Source organism: Balaenoptera physalus, assembly GCF_965194825.1.
Source record: "Balaenoptera physalus genome assembly, chromosome: X".
In the NCBI taxonomy this organism is placed as follows: domain Eukaryota; kingdom Metazoa; phylum Chordata; class Mammalia; order Artiodactyla; family Balaenopteridae; genus Balaenoptera; species Balaenoptera physalus.
The window spans coordinates 90,784,915-90,811,619 of NC_138903.1; the positions used below are offsets into that span (position 1 = coordinate 90,784,915).

The 26,705-nt window shown below is 39.9% G+C and overlaps 2 protein-coding genes across 2 annotated transcripts; both read right to left on the reverse strand.

Moving 5' to 3' along the window:
• Window positions 1-361: 361 nt before the first annotated feature.
• Window positions 362-7,015, reverse strand: LOC309652396 (melanoma antigen preferentially expressed in tumors-like). Its single transcript, XM_082446133.1, has 3 exons — window positions 3,546-7,015; window positions 2,489-3,091; window positions 362-1,654 (listed from the first exon to the last, which is right to left on the reverse strand). The coding sequence occupies exons 1-3, from the start codon at window positions 3,833-3,835 to the stop codon at window positions 1,141-1,143; spliced, it is 1,407 nt and encodes a 468-aa protein (XP_082302259.1). The 5' UTR covers window positions 3,836-7,015; the 3' UTR covers window positions 362-1,140.
• A 16,313-nt stretch (window positions 7,016-23,328) lies between these two features.
• On the reverse strand, window positions 23,329-26,405 carry LOC309652697 (melanoma antigen preferentially expressed in tumors-like). Its single transcript, XM_082446731.1, has 3 exons — window positions 26,106-26,405; window positions 25,049-25,651; window positions 23,329-24,214 (listed from the first exon to the last, which is right to left on the reverse strand). The coding sequence occupies exons 1-3, from the start codon at window positions 26,393-26,395 to the stop codon at window positions 23,701-23,703; spliced, it is 1,407 nt and encodes a 468-aa protein (XP_082302857.1). The 5' UTR covers window positions 26,396-26,405; the 3' UTR covers window positions 23,329-23,700.
• Between the last annotated feature and the right edge of the window lie 300 nt (window positions 26,406-26,705).

Consider the following 26,705-nt stretch of genomic DNA (forward strand, 5'->3'; position numbering starts at 1 on the left):
ATCAATTAGTTATTCTACACCCTTTGTTTCCTACTAACTCTTGGATACACAGTGTGCATTCAACACCTAGGGTACATCACATTTGAGAGTAGCCAAATTTCTAGAGTTCAGAAGCCACATATGGTTAGTGTGCACCATACCGAGCAGTGCAACTCTAGTGGAAGAGCAGAGGGAGCAAATACATATGCAACAATGTGTACCATGAAGGAAATATACATGGTACATTAAGAAAAAGCAGCAGCAGAATAAATCTACTTAAATGGGGAAGTAAGAGAAAACCTATCTGAGGAGGTAACATGTAAGCCATGACCTGAGGCCTGAGCAGCTATCCAACAGCATAAAAAGGCCAACATCATTGAGCAGACTATATAAGGGGAAAAAGTGAAAAAAATACTGTGTTACGTGGGAATAAATAATTTCCCAAGTCCTCTAAGAAAGAGTAGAGAAACTGATAAATCATAGGAATGTCTACACTCTGAGTGAGATCAGGGACTTTATCTTTCTTAGCACCTGGAAAAGTACCTAAATCATAACAGATACTTGGTGAATGTGTGTGGAATAAGGAATAACTGAGCCAGGGGTCTGAGACCTGGGAAATCAGGCAGCAATATGCTGATGAAGATACCAGTAGGTAGTGGGCATAGTTTGTTTGTTTCCTTTTAGTTGCATGTGGTTTCTCACAGGCCACCTGAGGTAATCAGAAACACAAGAAGTTTGCAGGTCCCTAGAGGGTAAAATTATTCAACAACTACCACCTCTAGGAAGAGTTTCAATTGATCTGACTTGTGTCAAGTGCCCATAAATGGATAAGTGAACCGATCAGTGTGGATAAGGAAATGATGTACCATGACTGGGTCAGCTTACGTCACATACCCAACACTCTGGTTAGTAACCAGAAGACGTAGAGGGCAGTGGGCAAGAGATCCAGAGGACCTTTCAAATTCCTGTATTTCCTTTTAAAAGTTCCTCTTTTATAGAGATCAGTTTACATATCCAGTGTTCCTAACCCCAGCTTCCTAGAACAGTAGAACTTTACATATGTGTCTCTACAAACTTGGGTTTCAGGCGAAAAAAAAAAAAAAAAGTGAACGCTTTAATGGCCACACATCAGTGTTGAAACACCTCCTTGTACCGTGGACATCACTTTGAATAAGCGGCCCAGGTCATGTCGTCCCGCTGTGCCCCGTGCAGCATCGCCTCCAACTGAGCCTGGACTTCAGCAAGTTTCTGTCGGTCCAAACTCTCATGAAAATCCCATTCCTCGTAGCAATGGACAGGGACAGGATAAATCACGTACTTCAGCTTCATCAAGGATGTCAAGTGCTGCAGAAGGCTCTTGAGCACAGGCATCGTAATGGGATTGAAGGCAAAGCTAAGGACACGGAGGTCGGTACAGTGGCTCAGGGCTGGGAGGACGGCAGAGAGAGTAGAATCAGTTATCATACAATTATTTATCTCCAGATGTTGCAGGGTGCTTGAGACCTTCTCCAGCAGAGTCTGGAAGGGCTCATAAACTTCTGAGAAGATCTGGTTGTTACTGAGACTCAATACCCTTAGGTGGGTGGCCTGAGAGCTCTGGGACAGGACAGTGACATCTCTGTTAGAAAGGCTACAGAAAGGTAGATACAGTGTATCCAACTGAGGTGGCACAACTCTAAAGAGAGAAAAAAGTAAGATTATTTCAGAAGAATGAGGGCAATGAGCCCCAAATTATAGGTACCTAAGGCTCTAGAATAAACTACTGTGTTCATGGTTTGCAATAGGTGGTTAACAATGTGGACTTTGGGATCAGACTTTATAGATTTGTGACCCGGAGAAAGTTACTTTACCACTCTGAGGTACAGGGTTTTAATCTTGAAAATGTGCACAGCAGTAATTATTATACAGAAGTGCGGGAAAGATTAAGTGAAGAAATTGCATGCACTTAGTATATACGACATAATCAGTGTTGGATCTGATTCACTAATTTGGCGAGGATGGGTCTGGGAAAGCAGCCAACTGAGAGTTTCCTTTGACTAGTTCCCAGATGACAAGCTCTCAGTTCAGGGTCTAAGCCTTGGGGAAAATACAGGAGCAAAATTATCTGGCAGTGTTAACTATTGGGGCCCATCCATGGGCATGTGCATTAGTCCTACAGCTTAATGTTTCTCCATCTGAATGCCTCCCCTTCCTCTCTAGAGAGCTGTAAAGTCCAATAGGAGAAGGACTGAGTCTTTTTCACCAATATATTTACAGACTTATTATAGTGTCTGCCCACGGCCACTGAATGAATGAATGAATGAATGAGCACAGCTTCCTTTTCTAACCTCATCTGCTGCTCACCATAAGGTAGCCCTCTCTCCCCCAGCTAGGTTCAAACTCCCAGCAGTGCCTATGCTGAGGCAAAAGGAGAAATGGGTTACAAGGAGCTTAGGAAGATCCAAGCATGGTCTCTTCTGTCTTAACAATGAGGTGTTCAGGGAACCCAGGTTCTTCCCCACCCCCTCACCTGAGCAGTGTGTGCAGTTGATCTGTGAGGCAGAAGAAACTCAAGCTGAGCTCCTGGAGATTGTCCAGCTGCCCAAGCCAGAGGAGAAAAGATCTGAAGGTCCTTCTCTGATAAGATTTAAAGGGGATGTTACACAGAGTCAGGCTGTTCAGGTGGATCACCCGAGCCAAAAGGGTGACGACTTCACTCAGATTAGCCTGATCCATTTCCAGGTGCTCAATGCACCCGAGATCCAGAAACTGCAGGATACTTTCGAGGGCAGACATTCTATCGATTTGCAAACCTCTGCAGCAGAGGTGCAAGGACCCAAGGTTCTGCTGAACTTTACTACAAAGAAAAGAGAGGAATTGCTCTGTTCTCACGGTACTATTGAGGGAAATATCCACTAGTAATTCCATGGGTTCCTGAGCTGAATGAGGCTCAGACCCGGAATTACCAATCCCGAGGCACCTGACACTATGCTGAGCGCCTTCTATATTAAAGATAGAGTGCTGAGAGTAAATGCATGAATGAAAACAGAAAGGGAATGCGGTCCCAATCTCAGAGCATATTGTCTCACAGACCAGGTCACGTCTTAAATCTAGGATCCTCAGTTTGGGCCCCCTGTAAGGAAAGGAAGAGACAGAACACATGAGAGATAGCTGATTTTAATATAACCCAGCAAGATCAATGATGAGAAGCAGGGACAGAACACTTTAACCCTGGTTTTCACTTCATTGCCATTCACCAAGAAGTTCTTGCCACACAAATGCAGCGTCTTTCATCCTTTCCCCACCCCCTCCTTCACCTCCAGGCTTTCCCTGTCTCAATGCCCATATTCCACTTCTGTGTAATCGCACTCAGATCCATTCATAGTGTCCTCAAACACCTCTGTTCTATAATCAACTCTCTAAGGCAATAGAGTCCCGAAGGTGACCCCAAGTGCTGACCGACAGCTCTGCAAAGACTGCAGTATTCACCATTGGCTACTGTTGGGAGACGGTTAGGTATCCCCCTGCCCCAGGCTACAGCATACCCTCCTGCTGACTCCCTGTGTCTCTACTGGTCATAGTCTTACCAAGAGGAAGAGTTCTGGGCAGGGAGGATCTGCAGACCATCAATCATGGCTTCCAAGATGTCATAGTAGGACTCTCGTGTGTTCAATGACCCAATATGGAGACAGCGAAAAGGCCAAACCTGCACCATTGCCTTTAGCATCGTCTTATGCCCACCCAAGAAGGCAGCATTGAACAATGGAACAAAGAGGTCTCTTGGGATTTCGTCCAGGGCATGGATAGCTGCAGGCTCATTATTCAGCAGACTCTTTGCAGCAAGCTCTAGGAGTGTGACTGTGGTCTTTTGGTCCATCTTCAAAAACCTGCTTCAGAGTAGAGAATATTTAGAAATCCTGAGAAGATATCTAGAGTCACTTGTTTGCTTCCAGGGTTAGCTATGGACAAAATACTTATTGAATAAGTATGTGGTGAATCATAGGGCCAACTCAAGTGACCTCTACTATAGGACTAGAATGAAAATGGACTTGTGTGTATATTTAATTATATATGTGTACACACACGTGTGCGTGCACACACACACACTTACATGAGATAAAATGCCATTAGAAATCAGAGGTCAGTTAGCAGAAGACAATGCTGACCACCTAGCTGCCTTCCTCAAATTATTTCCTCCTGAGGAGCTTCAAGATGGCAGAAGAGTAAGACGCGGAGATCACCTTCCTCCCCACAAATACATCAGAAATACATCTACATGTGGAACAACTCCCACAGAACACCTACTGAACACTGGCAGAAGACCTCAGACCTCCCAATAGGCAAGAAACTCCCCAAGGACCTGGGTAGGGTAAAAGAAAAAAGCAAAAACAGAGACAAAAGAATAGGGACGGGACCTGCACCAGTGGGAGGGAGCTGTGAAGGAGGAAAGGTTTCCACACACTAGGAAGCCCCTTTGTGGGCGGAGACTGCAGGTGGCGAAGAGGGGAGCTTCGGAGCCACGGAGGAGAGTGCAGCAACAGGGGTGCGGAGGGCAAAGCGGGGAGATTCCCACACGAAGGATCTGTGCCGACCAGCACTCACCAGCCCGAGAGGCTTGTCTGCTCACCCGCCGGGATGGATGGGGGCTGGGAGCTGAGGCTCGGGCTTCGGAGGTCGGATCCCAGGGAGAGGACTGGGGTTCGATGCGTGAACACAGCCTGAAGGGGGCTAGTGCACCACGGCTAGCCGGGAGGGAGTCCGGGAAAAAGTCTGGAGCTGCCGAAGAGACAAGAGACTTTTTCTTGCCTCTTTGTTTCCTGGTGCGCGAGGAGAGGGGATTAAGAGCGCTGCTTAAAGGTGCTCCAGAGAAGGGCGCGAGGAAATAGCTAATCAAGTCCAGGAAGCACAGAGAGTCCCATACAGGATAAATCCAAGGAGAAACACGCCAAGACACATATTAATCAAACTATCAAAGATTAAACACAAAGAACAAATATTAAAAGCCGCAAGGGAAAAACGACAAGTAACACATAAGGGAATCCCCATAAGGTAAACAGCTGATCTTCCAGCAGAAACTCTGCAAGCCAGAAGGGAGTGGAAGGACATATTTAAAGTGATGAAAGAGAAAAACCTACAACCAAGATTACTCTACCCAGCAAGGATCACATTCAGATTTGATGGAGAAATTAAAAGCTTTACAGACAAGCAAAAGCTAAGAGAATTCACCACCACCAAACCAGCTTTACAACAAACGTGAAAGGAACTTCTCTAGGCAAGAAACACAAGAGAAGGAAAAGACCTACAATAAAAAAACCCAAAACAATTAACAAAATGATAACAGGAACATACAAATCGATAATTACCTTAAATGTAAATGGATTAAATGCCCCAACCAAAAGACATAGATTGGCTGAATGGATACAAACACAAGACCTATATATATGCTGTCTACAAGAGACCCACTTCAGACCTAGGGACACATACAGACTGAAAGTGAGGGGATGGAAAAAGATATTCCATGCAAATGGAAATCGAAAGAAAGCTGGAGTAGCAATTCTCATATCAGACAAAATAGACTTTAAAACAAAGACTATTACAAGAGACAAAGAAGGACACTACATAATGATCAAGGGATCAATCCAAGAAGAAGATATAACAATTGTAAATATTTACGCACCCAACATAGGAGCACCTCACTACATAAGGCAAATACTAACAGCCATAAAAGGGGAAATCAACAGTAACACAAACATAGTAGGGGACTTTAACACCCCTTTCACCAATGGACAGATCATCCAAAATGAAAGTAAATAAGGAAACACAAGCTTTAAATGATGCATGAAATAAGATGGACTTAATTGATATTTATAGGACATTCCATCCAAAAACAACAGAATACACATTCTTCTCAAGTGCTCATGGAACATTCTCCAGGATAGATCATATCTTGTGTCACAAATCACGCCTTGGTAAATTTAAGAAAATTAAAATCGTATCAAGTATCTTTTCCCACCACAACGCTATGAGACTAGACATCAATTACAGGAAAAACTCTGTAAGAAATACAAACACATGGAGGCTAAACAATACACTACTAAATAACCAAGAGATCACTCAAGAAATCAAAGAGGAAATCAAAAAATACCTACAAACAAATGAAAATGAAAACACGACGACCCCAAACCTATGGGATGCAGCAAAAGCAGTTCTACGAGGGAAACTTACAGTAATACAATCCTACCTCAAGAAACAAGAACCATCTCAAATAAACAACCTAACCTTACACACAAAGCAATTAGAAAATGAAGAACAAAAAGACCCCACACTTAGCAGAAGGAAAGAAATCATAAAGGTCAGATCAGAAATAAGTGAAAAAGAAATGAAGGAAACAATAGCAAAGATCAATAAAACTAAAAGCTGGTTCTTTGAGAAGATAAAGAAAATTGATAAACCAGTAGCCAGACTCATCAAGAAAAAAAGGGAGAAGACTCAAGTCAATAGAATTAGAAATGAAAAAGGAGAGGTAACAACTGACACTGCAGAAATACAAAGGATCATGAGAGATTACTACAAGCAACTCTATGCCAATAAAATGGACAAGCTGGAAGAATTGGACAAATTCTTAGAAAAGCACAACCTTCCGAGACTGAACCAGGAAGAAATAGAAAATATGAACAGACCAATCACAGGCACTGAAATTGAAACTGTGATTAAAAGTCTTCCAACAAACTAAAGCCCAGGACCAGATGGCTTCACAGGCGAATTCTACCAAACATTTAGAGAAGAGCTAACACCTATCCTTCTCAAACTCTTCCAAAATATAGCAGCGGGAGGAACACTCCCACACTCATTCTACGAGGCCACCATCACTCTGATACCAAAACCAGACAAAGATGTCACAAAGGAAGAAAACTACAGGCCAATATCACTGACAAACATAGATGCAAAAATCCTCAACAAAATCCTAGCAAACAGAATCCAACAGCACATTAAAAGGATCATACATTATGACCAAGTGGCGTTTATCCCAGGAGTGCAAGGATGCTTCAGTATACGCAAATCAATCAACGTGATGCACCACATTTAAAAACTGAAGGAGAAAACCCATATGATCATCTCAATAGATGCAGAGAAAGCTTTCGACAAACTTCAACACCCATTTATGATAAAAACCCTCCAGAAAGTAGGCATAGAAGGAATCTTCCTCAACATAAGAAAGGCCATGTATGAGAAACCCACAGCCAACGTCGTCCTCAATGATGCAAAACTGAAACCATTTCCACTAAGATCGGGAAGAAGACAAGGTTGCCCACTCTCACCACTATTATTCAACATAGTTTTGGAAGTTTTAGCCACAGCAATCAGAGAAGAAAAAGAAATAAAAGGAATCCAAATTGGAAAAGAAGAAGTAAAGCTGTCACTGTTTGCAGATGACATGATACTATACATAGAGTATCCTAAACATGCTACCAGAAAACTGCTAGAGCTAATCAATGAATTTGATAAGGTAGCAGGATACAGAATGTATGCACAGAAATTTCTTGCATTCCTATACACTAATGATGAAAAGTCTGAAAGAGAAATTAAGGAGATACTCCCATTTACCATTGCCACAAAAAGAATAAAATATCTAGAAATAAACCTGCCTAAGGAGACAAAAGACCTGTATGCAGAAAATTATAAGACACTGATGAAAGAAACTAAAGATGATACAAATAGATGGAGACATATACCATGTTCTTGGAATGGAAGAACCAACATTGTGAAAATGAGTCTACTACCTAAAGCAATCTACAGATTCAATGCAGTCCCTATCAAAGTACCACTGGCATTTTTCACAGAACTAGAACAAAAAATTTCACAATTTGTATGGAAACACAAAAGACCCCGAATAGCCAAAGCAATCTTGAGAAAGAAACACAGAGCTGGAGGAATCAGGCTCCCGGACTTCAGTCTATACTACAAAGCTACAGGAATCAAGGCAGTATGGTACTGGCACAAAACCAGAAATATAGCTCAGTGGAACAGGATAGAAAGCCCAGAGATAAACTCACGCACCTATGGTCACCTAATCTATGACAAAGGCGGCAAGAATATACAGTGGAGAAAAGACAGTGTCTTCAATAAATGGTGCTGGGAACACTGGACAGCAACATGTAAAAGAATGAAATTAGAACACTCCCTAACACCATACACAAAAATAAACTCAAAATGGATTAAAGACCTAAATGTAAGGCCAGACACCATCAAACTCTTACAGGAAAACATAGGCAGAACACTCTATGACATAAATCACAGCAAGATCCTTTTTGACCCACCTCCTAGAGAAATGGAAATCAAAACAAAAATAAACAAATGGGACCTAATGAAACTTAAAAGCTTTTGCACAGCAAAGGAAAGCATAAACAAGACAAAAAGACAACTCTCAGAATGCGAGGAAATGTTTGCAAATGAAGCAACTGACAAAGGATTAATCTCCAAAGCATACAAGCAGCTCATGCAGCTCAATATCAAAAAAACAAACAACCCAATCCAAAAATGGGCAGAAGACCTAAATAGACATTTCTCCAAAGGAGATATACAGATTGCCAACAAACACTTGAAAGAATGCTCAACATCTTTAATCATTAGAGAAATGCAAATCAAAACTACAGTGAGATATCATCTCACACCGGTCAGAATGGCCATCATCAAAAACTCTACAAACAATAAAACACATATCACATTATTAAACTAGGAATCTTGTTGAAAAACCAATATCATACAGATGAACAGAAGGAAGGGAATTCCATACAAAACTTTGTAAAAAAAAAAAAAAGATAAGGAAACAAAAGTGCACACATATTAAACAACCATGAAGGAGAAAAAGACTGGAAGTCAACACTCCAAACAAAATTAATTATACTCAAGCAAGCACTGGAGGATATGAAACCCACCTTAAATAGAATATTTTAAAAAATCAAAAGACAGAGATTGACTAAAAAGAAAGGCTGAAGCAAAGATTTTATAACCAACTGGGGTGTCCTTTAAATATCACAGCCTACAGAAAAAGCTTTTCAACTTGTAGAAACTTGGGAAATTCTGCACCCCTCAGCCCTTCCTAAGGAAGCTACTAGAGCAGGGGTCTGCAAGCTGGCCCACTGAGCCAAATCCAGCCCACTGCTTGATTTTGTAAATAAAGTTTTATTGGAACAAAGCCATGATCAATCATTTATGTATTGTCTATGAACGCTTTTGCACTCCAGTAGCAGAGTAGAGTGACAGCGACACTGTGACCCAGGAACTTACAATATTTCCTATACTTCTCTTTACAGAATGTTTGCCAAGTAATCTAAAAGAGGAACTGGGATTGTGATCCCACTGCGATGAGAAGGAAAACTTCACCAAAATACCTAATGGTGAGTATTTTACACACAATAATAAAATCAAGGTGGAGGAAAGGGGAGAAGACTAATGTACAAAAGTTTTATGCTGTGAAAAAAAACACGGAAACTGTGCAACTAAAAATGAGAGAAGGGAGAGAAGTAGAAGAAAATAGAACAAACTTTTTATCATAATGCACTAGGTGAGTGTTAAATGATACTGGAGGAAAAAATGCATAGACCAGAGAGTAAAGTGTTAAGAAAACAGGTGGTTCAGGATGATTTTAAGAAAGCATTAAACGGGACCAAAAACATGTCTTAATGATAAAAGCCAAAACTCACAATGAAGATATAAGCCTTAGGAATATTTATGCACCAATAACAAACAAACACCTTTATAAAGCAAACATGCAAGAAGACGTAGATAAAATAATAATAATAACAACAACAGGAAACAGAAACAGTAGGAGATTTAATACACCAAACTCAGTCTAAGGCTGATCAAGTCATATAAAAAAAAGAGAAAGCTAATCAATAATGTTATATAGGGAATATATTCTTGTCAAAAATGCATCATAATTATCTCACAGAGTTGAGATAATTAATTTCTATAAAGTAGAAATAGTACAAACAATCCTCTCTAACCCCAATGCAATAAAAGTTGGTAACAAAAATTGAAAACAGAAAGGCCTTTCCACCTGAAAAAAATTTTTAAAGCTTCTCTTAAAAAATGTTGAATATAAGAGGAGATGCAAACTCAAGTTGCAAAGAAATTTTTTAAAAGAATGACTATGAAATACCACATATCGGCATCTATGGGGTACATTTAGAGCAGTGATCTGAGGCAAGTTCACACAGTACACACTTTTATGAGTAAAAATGGAAGAATGAAGATAAATGAATTAAAGTATGGCCTCAAAAAATGAAACAACAAAAAAAAAACTAGGAAAAAAAGAACAACTAAAGAAAGCAAAACATAAAAGCAGAAATGAATGAGATACAAAATAGAAAAACGAAATCTTGCTTCTCAAAACGGACAAACCCCTAGCTGGCTTGATGAAGGAAGAAAGGGAGAGATCACACATAGACAAAATAATAAATGACAAAGGAGAAATAATCACTGAAACAGAAAATAGAAGAGATTACTTTGCCAACCTCTATGCAAATAAACTTGAAAATCTTGTGATTTTAGGGAACTTCCTAGATAAATACAGATTACCAAAACTCTGGTTCTAGTGTTAGAAAGCTTAAATTAGGCAATTTTCATAGAAGAAATAAAGTTATTACAGCAATACCCCCAAGAAGCACCTTGCTCAGATGGTTTTACAGGTGAATTCTAGTAAACCATCAAAGAACAAATAGTACCAAAGCTCTATGAGTTATGTAAGAACATTAGAAAGGAAGGAAACTTCCCTAACTTCTTTTATGAAGCCAGTAGGATGCTAACAGGTAAAACGTAGATACCAACATACTAAATAGAATATTAGCAAACATCCAACAATACATTTAGAAACTAATATACTGTCATCAAGTGCAATTTATTCCATTAATACAAGGCTGGTTCTATATTAGGAATTCCACTGATATCATTCACCATAGTAATATAATTAAGGACAAATATCATATGATTAAAACCACAGATGCCAAACAAATCTTTGGGAAACTTCAACACCCATTCATGTTAAGAAAAGAAAAACCTCAAGGAATGGGAAAGAGGGATGCATTCCTAACATGATAAAAGATATATAATTAACTCCTCATGCAAGTATTTTATTTAGTGGGGGACTACCAGAGGTTTTCCAATAAGGTCAGGAACAAGAAAAGTATGCCCATTATATCATTCCTGTTCAATCTTCAACTACGAGCATTAGTCAGTTGACTAGAGAAATCAATTAGATTTATGAGAATGAATAACAAGAAGTAAAGCCACCTCTGTGTGCAGATGATATTACCGTACACCTGAAAAGCCCTATAGAAACAATGACAGATTAAGTAAAACAATCAGAGAAATCAGCAAGGTAGTAGGATATAAAGTTACATACAAGAGTCAGTGGTCTTTGTGTACACACACACACACACACACACAGCTGGAGGACACTTTAGTAGAGAAAATTCCATATACAGTAGCAAAAACAAAGCTTAAATGCATAGAAATAAACTTAATGAGACCATCTACGCAAGGAAAATTTTCAGACACTCCTGAACGACACAGAAGGAAACTTGAATAAGCACAAAGACATTGGTCAATGTTCTTGGATAGAATGACTCAACATTAAAAAGATGTCGGTTCTCCCTAAACTAATGTATAAATTTAATATAATCTCAAAAATACCAGCAAGTGTTTTTATGGAGTTAGATCCATGGATAATAAAATTAATATTTTTTTTAAATCATGCAAGAATAGCCAGGATATAAGTGAAAAAGAAAACCTATAAGTGGGGAGTAATGATACCAGACATTAAAGCACGCTATAAAGCCTCGGTAATTATAACACTGTGGTACTGGTACATGAATAGACAAATAGTCCAGTGAAATAGAATAGGAAACCCAGAAAAACAACAATAACATATGGAAATTTCAGTATATGATGAAAGGGCATTTAAAATCACTGAGGCAAAGATGGACGTTCAATAAATGATGCTGGAACAACTGAGACATTTGGGAAAAGAATCAATGTAGATCCATATCACACACCATACACAAAAATAAACTGTAAACGGGTTAGGAATCTAAACAAATGAAACCATAACAAAATCTTTAAGAAAATATGGCAGGACTCTGCTTTAACCTCAGCGTAGGGAAAGGCTTTCTAACTGTGACTCAAATTTCCAGAGGCAATGAAAGAAAACAACGATCTATGTGACTACAAAGGATTTTTTTAACGTACGGCAAACACATCATAACTAAGTCAAAAGGCGATTGACAAACTGAGATAAAGTATTTGCAGCATGCCTCACGGACAAATGAATAATAGTCCAAGTATATACAGAACTCTGTATTCCTACAGAAAAATGGGAGAAGATATGAACAGAAAATTCACAAAAAATATATAAAACAGTCCTCAAAATATAGTCAAACTTTCTCTTAATTAGACAAATGCATACTAAGACAATACCGAGATATCATTTCTCACCTACCACATCAACAAAGGTCACAAAAGTAGGGCAACATGTTCTCTTAGTGAGTCTGTGGGGAAACAGTCACAGTAGCTAGTGGGAGTGAAAACCAGTACAACCCTTCTGGAGAGAAATTTGGAAATACCTAACAGAACTACACATGCACTTAACTTTTGGCCCAACAATACTACTGCTGGGAATAAAACTTGAAGATCCATTTCCACCAACACAAAAATACTTATGCCTAAGGTTATTCACTGCAGCACTGTTTGTAGTTGCAGAATGTTGAAAACAAGTTAAATGCCCCTACATATGTCAGCAGAGTCCAATGCAGTTGTAAAAAAAACAAAAACAAAAAGAAAAACAATGAAGCCCTCTATGGCATAAAGAGATTTTTAATGGAATGCTGTTAACTGAAAAAGGAAAAGTGCAAAGGAGCATTATAAAATGCCGTCCTTCATTTAATAAACAAGGGAATATAAGAACACATATATGTATCAGTTCATTTGTGCAGAGTAAATACAGGAAAGATTAAACCAGAAACTAAAGAGATTGGTTATCTACAGGGGGAGTGTGGGAAATAAGTGGGGAACGGGAGGGGGTTAGAAGGCATGAGGAAAGAGTGACAGTTGTCTAATAGATGTTTCTGTGCAGCCCTGACTCTTTGAATCACAGTAATATTTCACATACCCCAGAATTAAATAAAAAATTAAAATCAACTAAGATGTGGGGAGGAGGCAAACTCAAACACAAACACCAACAAATTAACCTAACTATACTACAAATGAATGTCTTAACCACAACTGAAGAGGTGAGAAAGAAAATAGCTAAGCTAAGCAACTTGGGAAAATAGTACTTCTTTGATTGCATCCTCTGAGGCCTACGGCATAAAGAACTGTACACAAACACAAGTTATCAAATCTGTTTCTAACAGGTGTATTGGGTAGCATTTCTGCAACTATTTCATGAATATATCAGGAATGAACAAGTAAGTAAATATTGAAGATAAGGAGAGCCAGGTCGGACAAAGAAGTTACAAACAAGGCTACAACGGATTAAAATTAGAAGTATCAGTATGAGCTCCTGGCTTTCAATATCTATACATATAGGTAGAGAAATTGAGAAGTATCTGTAAGCACGAGTATATACATACAGTATATTTCCTTCATTTGTGGATGGAGAGGGAGGACGTAGCAGCAATGAAACCGCAATAGCAATGAACACACACTGAGATATTGGTTTCTAAATGTCATTTTCCAAGAAAAGGAAGCATGGCTCTTTGCAGAAGTGTTTTGATTTCAGGGCCGTGGTGGGGACAAGAACACAAGACGAACAGGAATACCTTACAATGCCAGCAAGGGAGTACACAGAAAAGGATCAGGTCATGCTGAAAGAACACAGACCCCACCAAAAGGAGCTTGCGGTCACCAAAGCTGGAACAATTCAAGAAACTAAATAATGATATAATTTGATTATAAGTCACAATATAACATAGTTATTCATGATTCAATACTGACATAAATAATTTGATTAGTTATTTGATTCAATAACTTGAAATCAATTTTATAACACAATTTTTATAAACAACTTGAAAATTTATAAATAAATAAATGGGGGAGAAAAGACAGCTCTTCAGAATTCCAATGAACCAATGTAGTAGGAATAAGGAAATAGAAAGTCACCATTAAGTCATAATTGTTGTAGGCAAGATCAACAGATGGATTTCAAAAGTCGTGAATAACAGTCTGAGAAGAAATAGGACATTTTCATAGCCTGAAAGTATTTCCTACACGATATTTATTACTTACAAATAGGAAAACAGTACCATTACAATGGAGCAACACAGTTGTCCCTACCTTAATCAAGTGTTGCAAATGAATATCATCATTAATACAACATATGGACACCATGGACCCCCTCACATGATGCTTGCAGAAGGGAACAGAATCGCTTTTGCAGCGCCGTGGTATAAGACCTAAAATTAAGGCACAGTGACATGTATGCCCTGACATTCGGGGGAAAACCCAGAGGGTCTCAAATGGACTAACCACAAGTTCCCAGTCCCCTTTTGTGCTCCCAGGAAGAAGGTCCCCTAGCCAAAGAACCAGCCTTAACATGGGAACTAGCCACAGTGCCTGCTTGCCCCTGACTATCGGGTTTCAGTTCCCTACCAGCTCACAGAAGTATTCAAACAAGCCAATCACATCCTCCCATGTGACCCAAGGGTCACCTCGTCCTCTTGCTACTACAGACTGCCCCCCACAGCCCCTGCTTGTTCACTCTCTTCCAGAGAAGGACTCCTGTGAGGCTCTACCTGGCCAGCAGTGTCCTCCTCCCCAGGCTGTGAGTAAACGTTACTAATAAGCTGCTGTGGGTAGTATCTGTCCAGTGTCAGGTGTCGTGTGTTCAGCCACCCCCAGAGCACTAGGGTGGAAATTCCTCCATCACCAGTGGGATGAAGGGGAGGAGAATAAAACAGGTATTGTTGCCAAAAATGTATGAGTTCAATCAAATCACAGGAACACATCAGACAAACCCAAGTCGACAGACATTCTATAAAATACCTGACCGGTATCTTCAAAAGCGTCAAGATTGGGAAAGACCCAGAAAGCTGAAGGAACTGTCAGCCTGGAGGAGACTAAGGAGAAATGACGGCCAAATGCAATGTGGTATCCAGAATGGGAGGCTGGAATAGAAAAATGAGATTACTGGGACAAATGGTGAAATTCAAATAAAGTATGTAGATTAGTTAATAGTACTGCATCAATGTTAATTTCCTAATTTTGATAAGTTTTCTATGGCTATGTAAGATGTTAACATTAGGGAAATCTGGGTGAAGGCTTTCTATACGATTCGCAAAGTATCTGTGAGCCTAAAATTATTTCAAAATAAAGCATTAAAAAAAATTCAGTGGTTAAAGGAATGGTTATTGTATAAACGACACTGTTTAATAATAGTTTAACTAATTGAAATACCGTTAGGAGGATGGATAAATGCTCGAGCCGCCTCATCCATTACAAAACTATTTCAAACTGCTTTAGAGAGCCCATTAAAATAAATGAAAGTGCAGTCATCTCCAAGATGTAGATGAGTATTTATCTGCTCTTCAGAAGATAACCATTTTAAGTATAAAAGCAATGGAATACCATACATAGAGAGAGAGAGAGACAGAGACCAGAGAGATACAGAGAGAGGTGGGGGAGGGGGGAGAGAGACATACATTTCAATACTTACAATTTAAAGTCTGAGATATCGAAACAAACCGCAAACAAAACTGAGGTGGAAAGGAGAAATACCTTTTTTTTTTTTTTTAAGAAGCGGAAGGCTGATCGAGGGATTTTAAAGAGAGAGCGCGAAATGATTAGCCACACGACTGAAGCGAATCACAGCTGAGGAAAGAGGAACGCACGAAGCGTGGACAGGACAGTGGACCGAGCAATCCGTTCGATTGCCTTTCTTATTAACCCCCAAACCTTGACCCTGGGTAATTTAATTTAGGTCAATAGAGGCGTAATTTATAGAAAGAATGCTGTTGTAACTTACCTGATTGGAACAAGAGTTGGAAAAAACTTGAGCTGTCCAAGACCCCAGCAGTAGGAGCACGTTCCTCCCTCTCTGAAGCTCGCAGCCGACAAGCCTCAGCGTTTCCGGCACTGGGCGTCTTAACGCTTCTCTCTCAAAGTTAAACTCGCCGGAAAAGGACTTGGATTGGTGCAGCTCAGGTCAGGTGACCCCCTATCCCTCAATCTACTGGGAGGCGGGGCCAGATTCCCGACCCCACCCAGAGGGACCGAGGGGAGAGAACCTTATGCGTGAGAGGGTTCTTCTCAGGCGCCAACCCCACCCTCCTACATCTCCTTGGCACAGTGTCTCTCCTCGTGGCCTGGGCAACGCCTGGCCAGGGTTTCTGCCAGGCCCCGTCTCAAACCTAGAGAGCTGACGTCCAAATTGATAGGCTACACAACAGGGTGTGTGAACTTTAAAACGAGTGGCCACTGATGACAAAAAGCCGTCAGACTTTAGTGTCCCTGGGGCTCTGCTATAGATAGATAGATAGATAGATAGATAGATAGATAGATAGATAGATAGATAGATAGAGATATCTATCTATCTATCTATCTATCTATATCTATATTTAACATCTTTATTGGAGGATAATTGCTTTACAGTGGTGTGTTAGTTTCCGCTATATTAAACAAGCGGTGGAGTCCCCACCAAAAGATAGGAAAAATGTATTCTTGCCTCTGTGCAGTAAAGCCAGCAGAGCATTTACATTATTTGACAAAAGCAACGGAATGGAGAAAACTGCCGCCCGCTGATACCTCTCCTATCAATTGCAAGGATAGCTAATAGTATTTGTTTCCAACCCTCTCCCTGGACTCCTGATTCCACTTCTTCCCTGTCTGCTTCCTTTTCTGGTCCCAATTGTTTACCACCTTTTGGAATACAATACACTTTATTCATATGCTGTTTTGTAAATTGGCCATCTCCCGTGGTGGAAAAATATAAATTCCAGGAGGGCAGGAATCTTTGTTGGTTTGTTCATTAACATATCCTAAGTGCCTATAGTAAGTAATGCCTGGTTCACTGGATACTTGAATATTTGTTGAATGAATTTTTCTCCAGCCACACTAGCCTCTTTTTTGTGCCTCTAACCCTAACTCACCAAACATGTTCCCCAACAATTATGTGTTTTCCTGTAACAGCCTGCCCCAGATAGCCCTATAACCACCTTCCTGACTAAACTCACATCTCTGTCACCTTATCAGACAAGCCTTACTTTCCTTCATGACACTTAGCATTTGAACATAGCTTTTCTGGGTTGTTTTTCTTTGTTCGTTTGTTTTCCTTTTTGTTTTCATTTTGCTTTAGTTTACTTTTGTTATTTTCTGTTTTCTTTCTTCAACACTTTTTCTTTTTTTTCTTTTTTCTTTTTATTTATTTTTGGCTGCATTGGGTCTTTGTTGCTGCGTGCGGGCTCTCTCTAGTTGTGGCAAGCAGGGGCTGCTCTTCGTTGCGGTGCACAGGTTTCTCATTGCAGTGGCTTCTCTTGTTGCGGAGCATGGGCTCTAGGTGCGTGGGCTTCAGTAGCTGTGGCACACGGGCTCAGTAATTGTGGCTCATGCGCTCTAGAGCACAGGCTCAGTAGTTGTGGCCCACGGGTTTAGTTGCTCCCTGGCTGTGGGATCTTCCCGGACCAGGGCTCGAACCCGTGTCCCCTGCATTGGCAGGCAGATTCTTAACCCGTGCGCCACCAGGGAAGCCCAACATTTTTTCTTATACTCTAATTGCAGATAAAGAAGTAGACCAGCCACGGCCATTTTAATTTTTGCACTACAATGTCATCTTTCAGTAGATGGGGTAATGGCATCAAACATCTTAAGACTGGATCCCTGGTTTCATGGCTTTACCACTTAGTGGTACCACAGGCTACACGACCTTGGCCAGGCACATCAACTCTTCCAAGATTTCATTATCCATATTCAAAAGGAGAAGGGCAATTTTTTTTTGGAATTTTATTTATTTATTTATTTATTTTCAGCAGGTTCTTATTACTTATCTAGTTTATACATATTAGTGTATACATGTCGATCACAATCTCCCAATTCATCCCACCACCACCCCCAGCCCCCCTCCACTTTCTCCCCTTAGTGTCCATACATTTGGTCTCTACATCTGTGTCTCTATTTCTGCCTTGCAATCCGGTCCATCTGCACTATTTTTCTAGATTCCACATATATGTGTTAATCTACGATATTTGTTTTTCTCTTTCTGACCTACTTCACTCTGTATGACAGTCTCTAGGTCCATGCATGTCTCTACAAATGACCCAGTTTTGTTCCTTTTTATGGCTGAGTGATATTCCATTGTATATATGTACCACATCTTCTTTATCCATTCATCTGTCGATGGGCATTTACGTTGCTTCCATGTCCTGGCTATTGTAAATAGTGCTGCACTGGGGTGCGTGTGTCTTTTTGAATTATGGTTTTCTCAGGGTATATGCCCAGGTGTGGGGTTGCTGGGTCATACGGTAGTTCTATTTTTAGGTTTTTAAGGAACCTCCATACTGTTCTCCATAGTGGCTGTATCAATTTACATTCCCACCAACAGTGTAAGAGAGTTCCCTTTACAAGGAGAGAATTGTTAAGTCTGTGAGAGAAATGCCACTTGTCATATACAAGGGAACAGCATAAGGCTATCAAGAGATTTCTGAAAAGAAACCTGGCAGTCCAGGAGAGAGTGGGATGATATATTCAAAGTGCTGAAAGAAAACAAGCGACCACCAAGAATACTCTATTCAGAAAAGCCGTCCTTCAGAAATGAAAGATAGATGATGACATTCCCAGACAAACAAAAGCTGAGGGAGTTATTCACCACTCGACCTGCCTTACAAAAAATGCTAAAGGGAGTTCTTTGAGTGGAAACAAAAAATTAACAACATGAAAACCTACGAAAGCATATAACTCATACGTAAAAGTAAGCATATAGTCAAATTCAGAACACTCCAACATTGTAATGGTGGTGGGTAAAACACTTTTAACTTTAGTATGAAAACGGAAAGACAAAAGTTTTAAAAAGAAATACAGTTGCAATAACTCATTAGTACTCACAATATAAAAGATACAAACTGGGACATCAATAACCTAAAATGAGGTGGGAAGAGGTAAAAGTGTAGAGATTTTGCATATGATCAAAGTTAAGCTGTTATCATCTTAAAGCAGACTGGCATAACTAAAGATGTTATATGTAAGCATGGTGTTAACCACCATGGTTAATTAATTTTAGTTTTCTTTTTTTTTTTTTTTGGGAAGTCTTTGAAATGTGGTGCATTATCTTAATATGTAAGCAATATGAACAGATTATTAAATAATTTTGCATCCTTTGTCTTCTTTTAATTGAAATATAGTTGATTTACAATATTATATTGGTTTTAGGTGTACAGCAGAGTGATCCAACATTTTTTCAGATTATACTCCACTACAAGTTATTATCAGATAATGCCTATAATTCCCTGTGCTATACAGTATATCATTGTTGCTTTCCCATTTTATACATAGTAGTTGTATCTCTTAAACCTATGCCCCTAATTTGTCCCTCCTACCTTCCCTCTCCCTTCTGGTAACCAAAAATTTGTTTTCTATATCTGTGAGTCTGTTTCCATTGTGCATGTGCATTCATTTGTACTATTTTTTAGATTCCATATATAAGTGGTATCATACAGTATTTGTCTTTCTATATCTGACATTTCACTAAGCATAATATTGTCTAGGTCCATCCATGTTGCAGCAAATAGCAGAATTTCATTCTTTTTATGGCTGAGTAATATTGCACTGTGTGTGTTTGTGTGTGTGTGTGTGTGTGTATGCCATATTTTTCTATCAATTCGTCTGTTGATGGGCACTTGGGTTGCTTCCATATCTTTGTTATTGTAAATAGTGCTGCTATGAACCTTGGGGTGCGTGTATCTTTTCAAATCCATGCTTTTGTTATTTTTCTGTATATGTATCCAGGAGTGGATTTGCTGGATCATATGGTAGTCTTATTTTTAGTTTTTGAGGGAGCTCCATATTGTTTTCCGTAGTGGCTGCACCAATTTACACTCCCACCAACAGCATACAAGGATTCCCTTTCCTCCACATCCTCTCCAATATTTGTTATTTGTAGACTTTTTGATGATAGCCATTCTGACAGGTGCGAGATGATATGTCATTGTTGCTGTGATTTGCATTTCTCTAAATATTAGCGATGCTGAGCATCTTTTCATGTGCCTGTTAACCATGTGTACATCTTCTTTGGAAAAATGTCTATTCAGGTCTTCGGCCCATTTATCATTGGGTTGTTTGTTGTTTGGATATTGAGTTCTATGAGCTGTTTATATATTTTGGATATTAACCCCTTGTCGGTCACATCATTTGCAAATATTTTATCCCAATCCTTAGGTTTTCTTTTCATTTTTGTTGATGGTTTCCTTTCCTGTGCAAAAGCTTTTACGTTTCATTAGGATTCGTTAGATTATTTTTGTTTTTATTCCTTTTGCTTTAGGAGATTTATCCAAAGGAATATTGGTATGATTTTTGTCAAAGAGCGTTCTGCTTATGTTCTCTTCTAGGAGTTTTATGTTTTGAGGTCTTGCATTTAGGTCTTTAAACCATTTTATTTTTGCATATGGTGTGAGGGAACGTTCTAATCTTTGTTTTACATGTAGATGACCAGTTTTCCCAACACCACTGATTGAAGAAACTGCCTTTTCTCCATTGTATATTCTTGCCTCCTTTTCTGTAGATTAATTGACCATACGTGCATGGGTTTATTTCTGGACTGTCTATTCTATTCCATTGATCGATGTGTCTGTTTTTGTGCCAGTACCATGCTGTTTTGATTAGCTTCGTTGCATAGTCTGAAATCTGGGCTGGTTATACCTCCAGCTTCACTCCTTTTTTTCCTCAAGATTGCTTTGGCAATTTGGGGTCTTTTGTGGTTTCATATGAATTTTTGGATTCTTGGTTCTAGTTCTGTTAAAAAAGGCATGGGTATATGGTAGGGATTGCATTAAATCTGTAGATTGCTTTGGGAAGTATGGACATTTTAACAATATTAATTCTTCCAATCCAACAGCATGGGATATCTTTCCATTTCTTTCTTCATCTTCAGTTTCCTGCATCAGTGTTTCATAGTTTTCAGATAGGGCTTTCACCTCCCTGGTTAGGTTTACTCCTAGGTGTTTTATTCTTTTCAACGTGATTTTAAACGGAGTTATAAAAAAAAAAACTTTCTGTTTGTGATATTTCTTTATTAGTGTATAGAAATGCAACAGATTTCTGTATTTTAATCTTGGATCCTGAAAGTTTGCTGAATTCATTCATTAGTTCTAATAGTTTTTGGGTGGAGGCTTTAGAACTTTCTATACAAAGTATCACGTCATCCGCAAAGAGTAACGGTTTTACCTTTTCCCTTCCAGTGTGGGTACCTTTTCTTTTTTCGCCTGATTGCTGTGGTTAGGACTTCCAATACTATGTTAAATATAAGTGGTGAGAGTGGGCATCCTTGCCTTGCTCCTGAATTTAGTGGAAAGTCTTTCAGCTTTTCGCCATTCACTATGATGTTGGCTGTGGGTTTGTCGTAAATGCCCTTATCATGTTGAGACATGTTCCCTCTATACACACTTTGTTGAGAGTTGTTGTCATGAATGGATGTTCAATTGTGTCAAAAGCTTTTCCTGCGTCTATTGAGATAATCATGTGATTTTTATCTTTCATTTTGTTAATGTGGTGTCTCACACTGATTGATTTGCAAATGTTGAATCATCCTTGTGACCCTGGAATAGATCCTACGTGATTTATGGTGTATGGTCCCTTTGATATATTGTTGCATTTGTTTTGCTAATATTTTGTCCAGGACCTTTTCATTTGTATTCATCAAAGATATTGCCCTCTCATTTCCTTTTTCTGTAGTGTCTTTGTCTGGCTTTGGTGTCAGGGTATTGGTGGCCTTGTTGCATTCTTATTTTATGATGTCTTTGAAATGCCATGTGTTATCATTTCAACAAAGCAACAACATATACAATTCATTTAACCTGTTTGTCTTTCTAAGTCAGAAATGCAGTAACAAAATGGAGGTAAGAACAGGTTATTAACTATTTTTATTAATTATTAATTTTTACATTATTTTCTCTGTTTTTGAAACGCAGTTTATCACTTCAACATGTAAGCAATAAGAAAAAATAATTGTAAAAACTTTTTTACTGAGTCTTTAAAATGTGTGTGTTATCATTTCAACAAGGAAACACTATACACAAAATACTAATTATTTTTCCATTCTTTTCTGTTATCAGATCGTTGACATTTTCTATGTTACCATTTCAACATATAAACAGTAGGAACAACCTATTAATTAAGTTTATTTTCTCTCAGTTAGTCTTTGAAACGCAATGTTTTATCACGTTGACACGTAAAGATATAAACAGGTAATTATTACAACATTTTTCTTACTAAGTCTTTGAAATACAATGCTATCATTTTAACAAGTAAGGATATAAAGAATTTAATTTACATTCTTTTATCTGTACTGCCTTTGATATGCAGTATGTTATCATTTCAACATGTAAACAATACACGTAAATTATCAATTAGTTATTCTACACCCTTTGTTTCCTACTAACTCTTGGATACACAGTGTGCATTCAACACCTAGGGTACAGCACATTTGAGAGTAGCCAAATTTCTAGAGTTCAGAAGCCACATATGGTTACTGTGCACCATACCGAGCAGTGCAACTCTAGTGGAAGAGCAGAGGGAGCAAATACATATGCAACAATGTGTACCATGAAGGAAATATACATGGTACATTAAGAAAAAGCAGCAGCAGAATAAATCTACTTAAATGGGGAAGTAAGAGAAAACCTATCTGAGGAGGTAACATGTAAGCCATGACCTGAGGCCTGAGCAGCTATCCAACAGCATAAAAAGGCCAACATCATTGAGCAGACTATATAAGGGGAAAAAGTGGAAAAAATACTGTGTTACGTGGGAATAAATAATTTCCCAAGTCCTCTAAGAAAGAGTAGAGAAACTGATAAATCATAGGAATGTCTACACTCTGAGTGAGATCAGGGACTTTATCTTTCTTAGCACCTGGAAAAGTACCTAAATCATAACAGATACTTGGTGAATGTGTGTGGAATAAGGAATAACTGAGCCAGGGGTCTGAGACCTGGGAAATCAGGCAGCAATATGCTGATGAAGATACCAGTAGGTAGTGGGCATAGTTTGTTTGTTTCCTTTTAGTTGCATGTGGTTTCTCACAGGCCACCTGAGGTAATCAGAAACACAAGAAGTTTGCAGGTCCCTAGAGGGTAAAATTATTCAACAACTACCACTTCTAGGAAGAGTTTCAATTGATCTGACTTGTGTCAAGTGCCCATAAATGGATAAGTGAACCGATCAGTGTGGATAAGGAAATGATGTACCATGACTGGGTCAGCTTACGTCACATACCCAACACTCTGGTTAGTAACCAGAAGACGTAGAGGGCAGTGGGCAAGAGATCCAGAGGACCTTTCAAATTCCTGTATTTCCTTTTAAAAGTTCCTCTTTTATAGAGATCAGTTTACATATCCAGTGTTCCTAACCCCAGCTTCCTAGAACAGTAGAACTTTACATATGTGTCTCTACAAACTTGGGTTTCAGGCGAAAAAAAAAAAAAAAAGTGAACGCTTTAATGGCCACACATCAGTGTTGAAACACCTCCTTGTACCGTGGACATCACTTTGAATAAGCGGCCCAGGTCATGTCGTCCCGCTGTGCCCCGTGCAGCATCGCCTCCAACTGAGCCTGGACTTCAGCAAGTTTCTGTCGGTCCAAACTCTCATGAAAATCCCATTCCTCGTAGCAATGGACAGGGACAGGATAAATCACGTACTTCAGCTTTATCAAGGATGTCAAGTGCTGTAGAAGGCTCTTGAGCACAGGCATCGTAATGGGATTGAAGGCAAAGCTAAGGACACGGAGGTCGGTACAGTGGCTCAGGGCTGGGAGGACGGCAGAGAGAGTAGAATCAGTTATCATACAATTATTTATCTCCAGATGTTGCAGGGTGCTTGAGACCTTCTCCAGCAGAGTCTGGAAGGGTTCATAAACTTCTGAGAAGATCTGGTTGTTACTGAGACTCAATACCCTTAGGTGGGTGGCCTGAGAGCTCTGGGACAGGACAGTGACATCTCTGTTAGAAAGGCTACAGAAAGGTAGATACAGTGTATCCAACTGAGGTGGCACAACTCTAAAGAGAGAAAAAAGTAAGATTATTTCAGAAGAATGAGGGCAATGAGCCCCAAATTATAGGTACCTAAGGCTCTAGAATAAACTACTGTGTTCATGGTTTGCAATAGGTGGTTAACAATGTGGACTTTGGGATCAGACTTTATAGATTTGTGACCCGGAGACAGTTACTTTACCACCCTGAGGTACAGGGTTTTAATCTTGAAAATGTGCACAGCAGTAATTACTATACAGAAGTGCGGGAAAGATTAAGTGAAGAAATTGCATGCACTTAGTATATTCGACATAATCAGTGTTGGATCTGATTCACTAATTTGGCGAGGACGGGTCTGGGAAAGCAGCCAACTGAGGGTTTCCTTTGACTAGTTCCCAGATGACAAGCTCTCAGTTCAGGGTCTAAGCCTTGGGGAAAATACAGGAGCAAAATTATCTGGCAGTGTTAACTATTGGGGCCCATCCATGGGCATGTGCATTAGTCCTATAGCTTAATGTTTCTCCATCTGAATGCCTCCCCTTCCTCTCTAGAGAGCTGTAAAGTCCAATAGGAGAAGGACTGAGTCTTTTTCACCAATATATTTACAGACTTATTATAGTGTCTGCCCACGGCCACTGAATGAATGAATGAATGAATGAGCACAGCTTCCTTTTCTAACCTCATCTGCTGCTCACCATAAGGTAGCCCTCTCTCCCCCGGCTAGGTTCAAACTCCCAGCAGTGCCTATGCTGAGGCAAAAGGAGAAATGGGTTACAAGGAGCTTAGGAAGATCCAAGCATGGTCTCTTCTGTCTTAACAATGAGGTGTTCAGGGAACCCAGGTTCTTCCCCACCCCCTCACCTGAGCAGTGTGTGCAGTTGATCTGTGAGGCAGAAGAAACTCAAGCTGAGCTCCTGGAGATTGTCCAGCTGCCCAAGCCAGAGGAGAAAAGATCTGAAGGTCCTTCTCTGATAAGATTTAAAGGGGATGTTACACAGAGTCAGGCTGTTCAGGTGGATCACCCGAGCCAAAAGGGTGACGACTTCACTCAGATTAGCCTGATCCATTTCCAGGTGCTCAATGCACCCGAGATCCAGAAACTGCAGGATACTTTCGAGGGCAGACATTCTATCGATTTGCAAACCTCTGCAGCAGAGGTGCAAGGACCCAAGGTTCTGCTGAACTTTACTACAAAGAAAAGAGAGGAATTGCTCTGTTCTCACGGTACTATTGAGGGAAATATCCACTAGTAATTCCATGGGTTCCTGAGCTGAATGAGGCTCAGACCCGGAATTACCAATCCCGAGGCACCTGACACTATGCTGAGCGCCTTCTATATTAAAGATAGAGTGCTGAGAGTAAATGCATGAATGAAAACAGAAAGGGAATGCGGTCCCAATCTCAGAGCATATTGTCTCACAGACCAGGTCACGTCTTAAATCTAGGATCCTCAGTTTGGGCCCCCTGTAAGGAAAGGAAGAGACAGAACACATGAGAGATAGCTGATTTTAATATAACCCAGCAAGATCAATGATGAGAAGCAGGGACAGAACACTTTAACCCTGGTTTTCACTTCATTGCCATTCACCAAGAAGTTCTTGCCACACAAATGCAGCGTCTTTCATCCTTTCCCCACCCCCTCCTTCACCTCCAGGCTTTCCCTGTCTCAATGCCCATATTCCACTTCTGTGTAATCGCACTCAGATCCATTCATAGTGTCCTCAAACACCTCTGTTCTATAATCAACTCTCTAAGGCAATAGAGTCCCGAAGGTGACCCCAAGTGCTGACCGACAGCTCTGCAAAGACTGCAGTATTCACCATTGGCTACTGTTGGGAGACGGTTAGGTATCCCCCTGCCCCAGGCTACAGCATACCCTCCTGCTGACTCCCTGTGTCTCTACTGGTCATAGTCTTACCAAGAGGAAGAGTTCTGGGCAGGGAGGATCTGCAGACCATCAATCATGGCTTCCAAGATGTCATAGTAGGACTCTCGTGTGTTCAATGACCCAATATGGAGACAGCGAAAAGGCCAAACCTGCACCATTGCCTTTAGCATCGTCTTATGCCCACCCAAGAAGGCAGCATTGAACAATGGAACAAAGAGGTCTCTTGGGATTTCGTCCAGGGCATGGATAGCTGCAGGCTCATTATTCAGCAGACTCTTTGCAGCAAGCTCTAGGAGTGTGACTGTGGTCTTTTGGTCCATCTTCAAAAACCTGCTTCAGAGTAGAGAATATTTAGAAATCCTGAGAAGATATCTAGAGTCACTTGTTTGCTTCCAGGGTTAGCTATGGACAAAATACTTATTGAATAAGTATGTGGTGAATCATAGGGCCAACTCAAGTGACCTCTACTATAGGACTAGAATGAAAATGGACTTGTGTGTATATTTAATTATATATGTGTACACACACGTGTGCGTGCACACACACACACTTACATGAGATAAAATGCCATTAGAAATCAGAGGTCAGTTAGCAGAAGACAATGCTGACCACCTAGCTGCCTTCCTCAAA

Bases quoted from the DNA above. Each gene is read 5' to 3' on its own strand.
- LOC309652396 (XM_082446133.1), bottom strand. From the start codon at position 3,835: ATGGACCAAAAGACCACAGTCACACTCCTAGAGCTTGCTGCAAAGAGT. The intron at 3,092-3,545 runs GTAAGACTATGA...CTTTCCTTACAG, and splicing joins GCCCAGAACTCTTCCTCTTG to GGGGCCCAAACTGAGGATCC. The intron at 1,655-2,488 runs GTGAGGGGGTGG...TTCTCTCTTTAG, and splicing joins CAACTGCACACACTGCTCAG to AGTTGTGCCACCTCAGTTGG.
- LOC309652697 (XM_082446731.1), bottom strand. From the start codon at position 26,395: ATGGACCAAAAGACCACAGTCACACTCCTAGAGCTTGCTGCAAAGAGT. The intron at 25,652-26,105 runs GTAAGACTATGA...CTTTCCTTACAG, and splicing joins GCCCAGAACTCTTCCTCTTG to GGGGCCCAAACTGAGGATCC. The intron at 24,215-25,048 runs GTGAGGGGGTGG...TTCTCTCTTTAG, and splicing joins CAACTGCACACACTGCTCAG to AGTTGTGCCACCTCAGTTGG.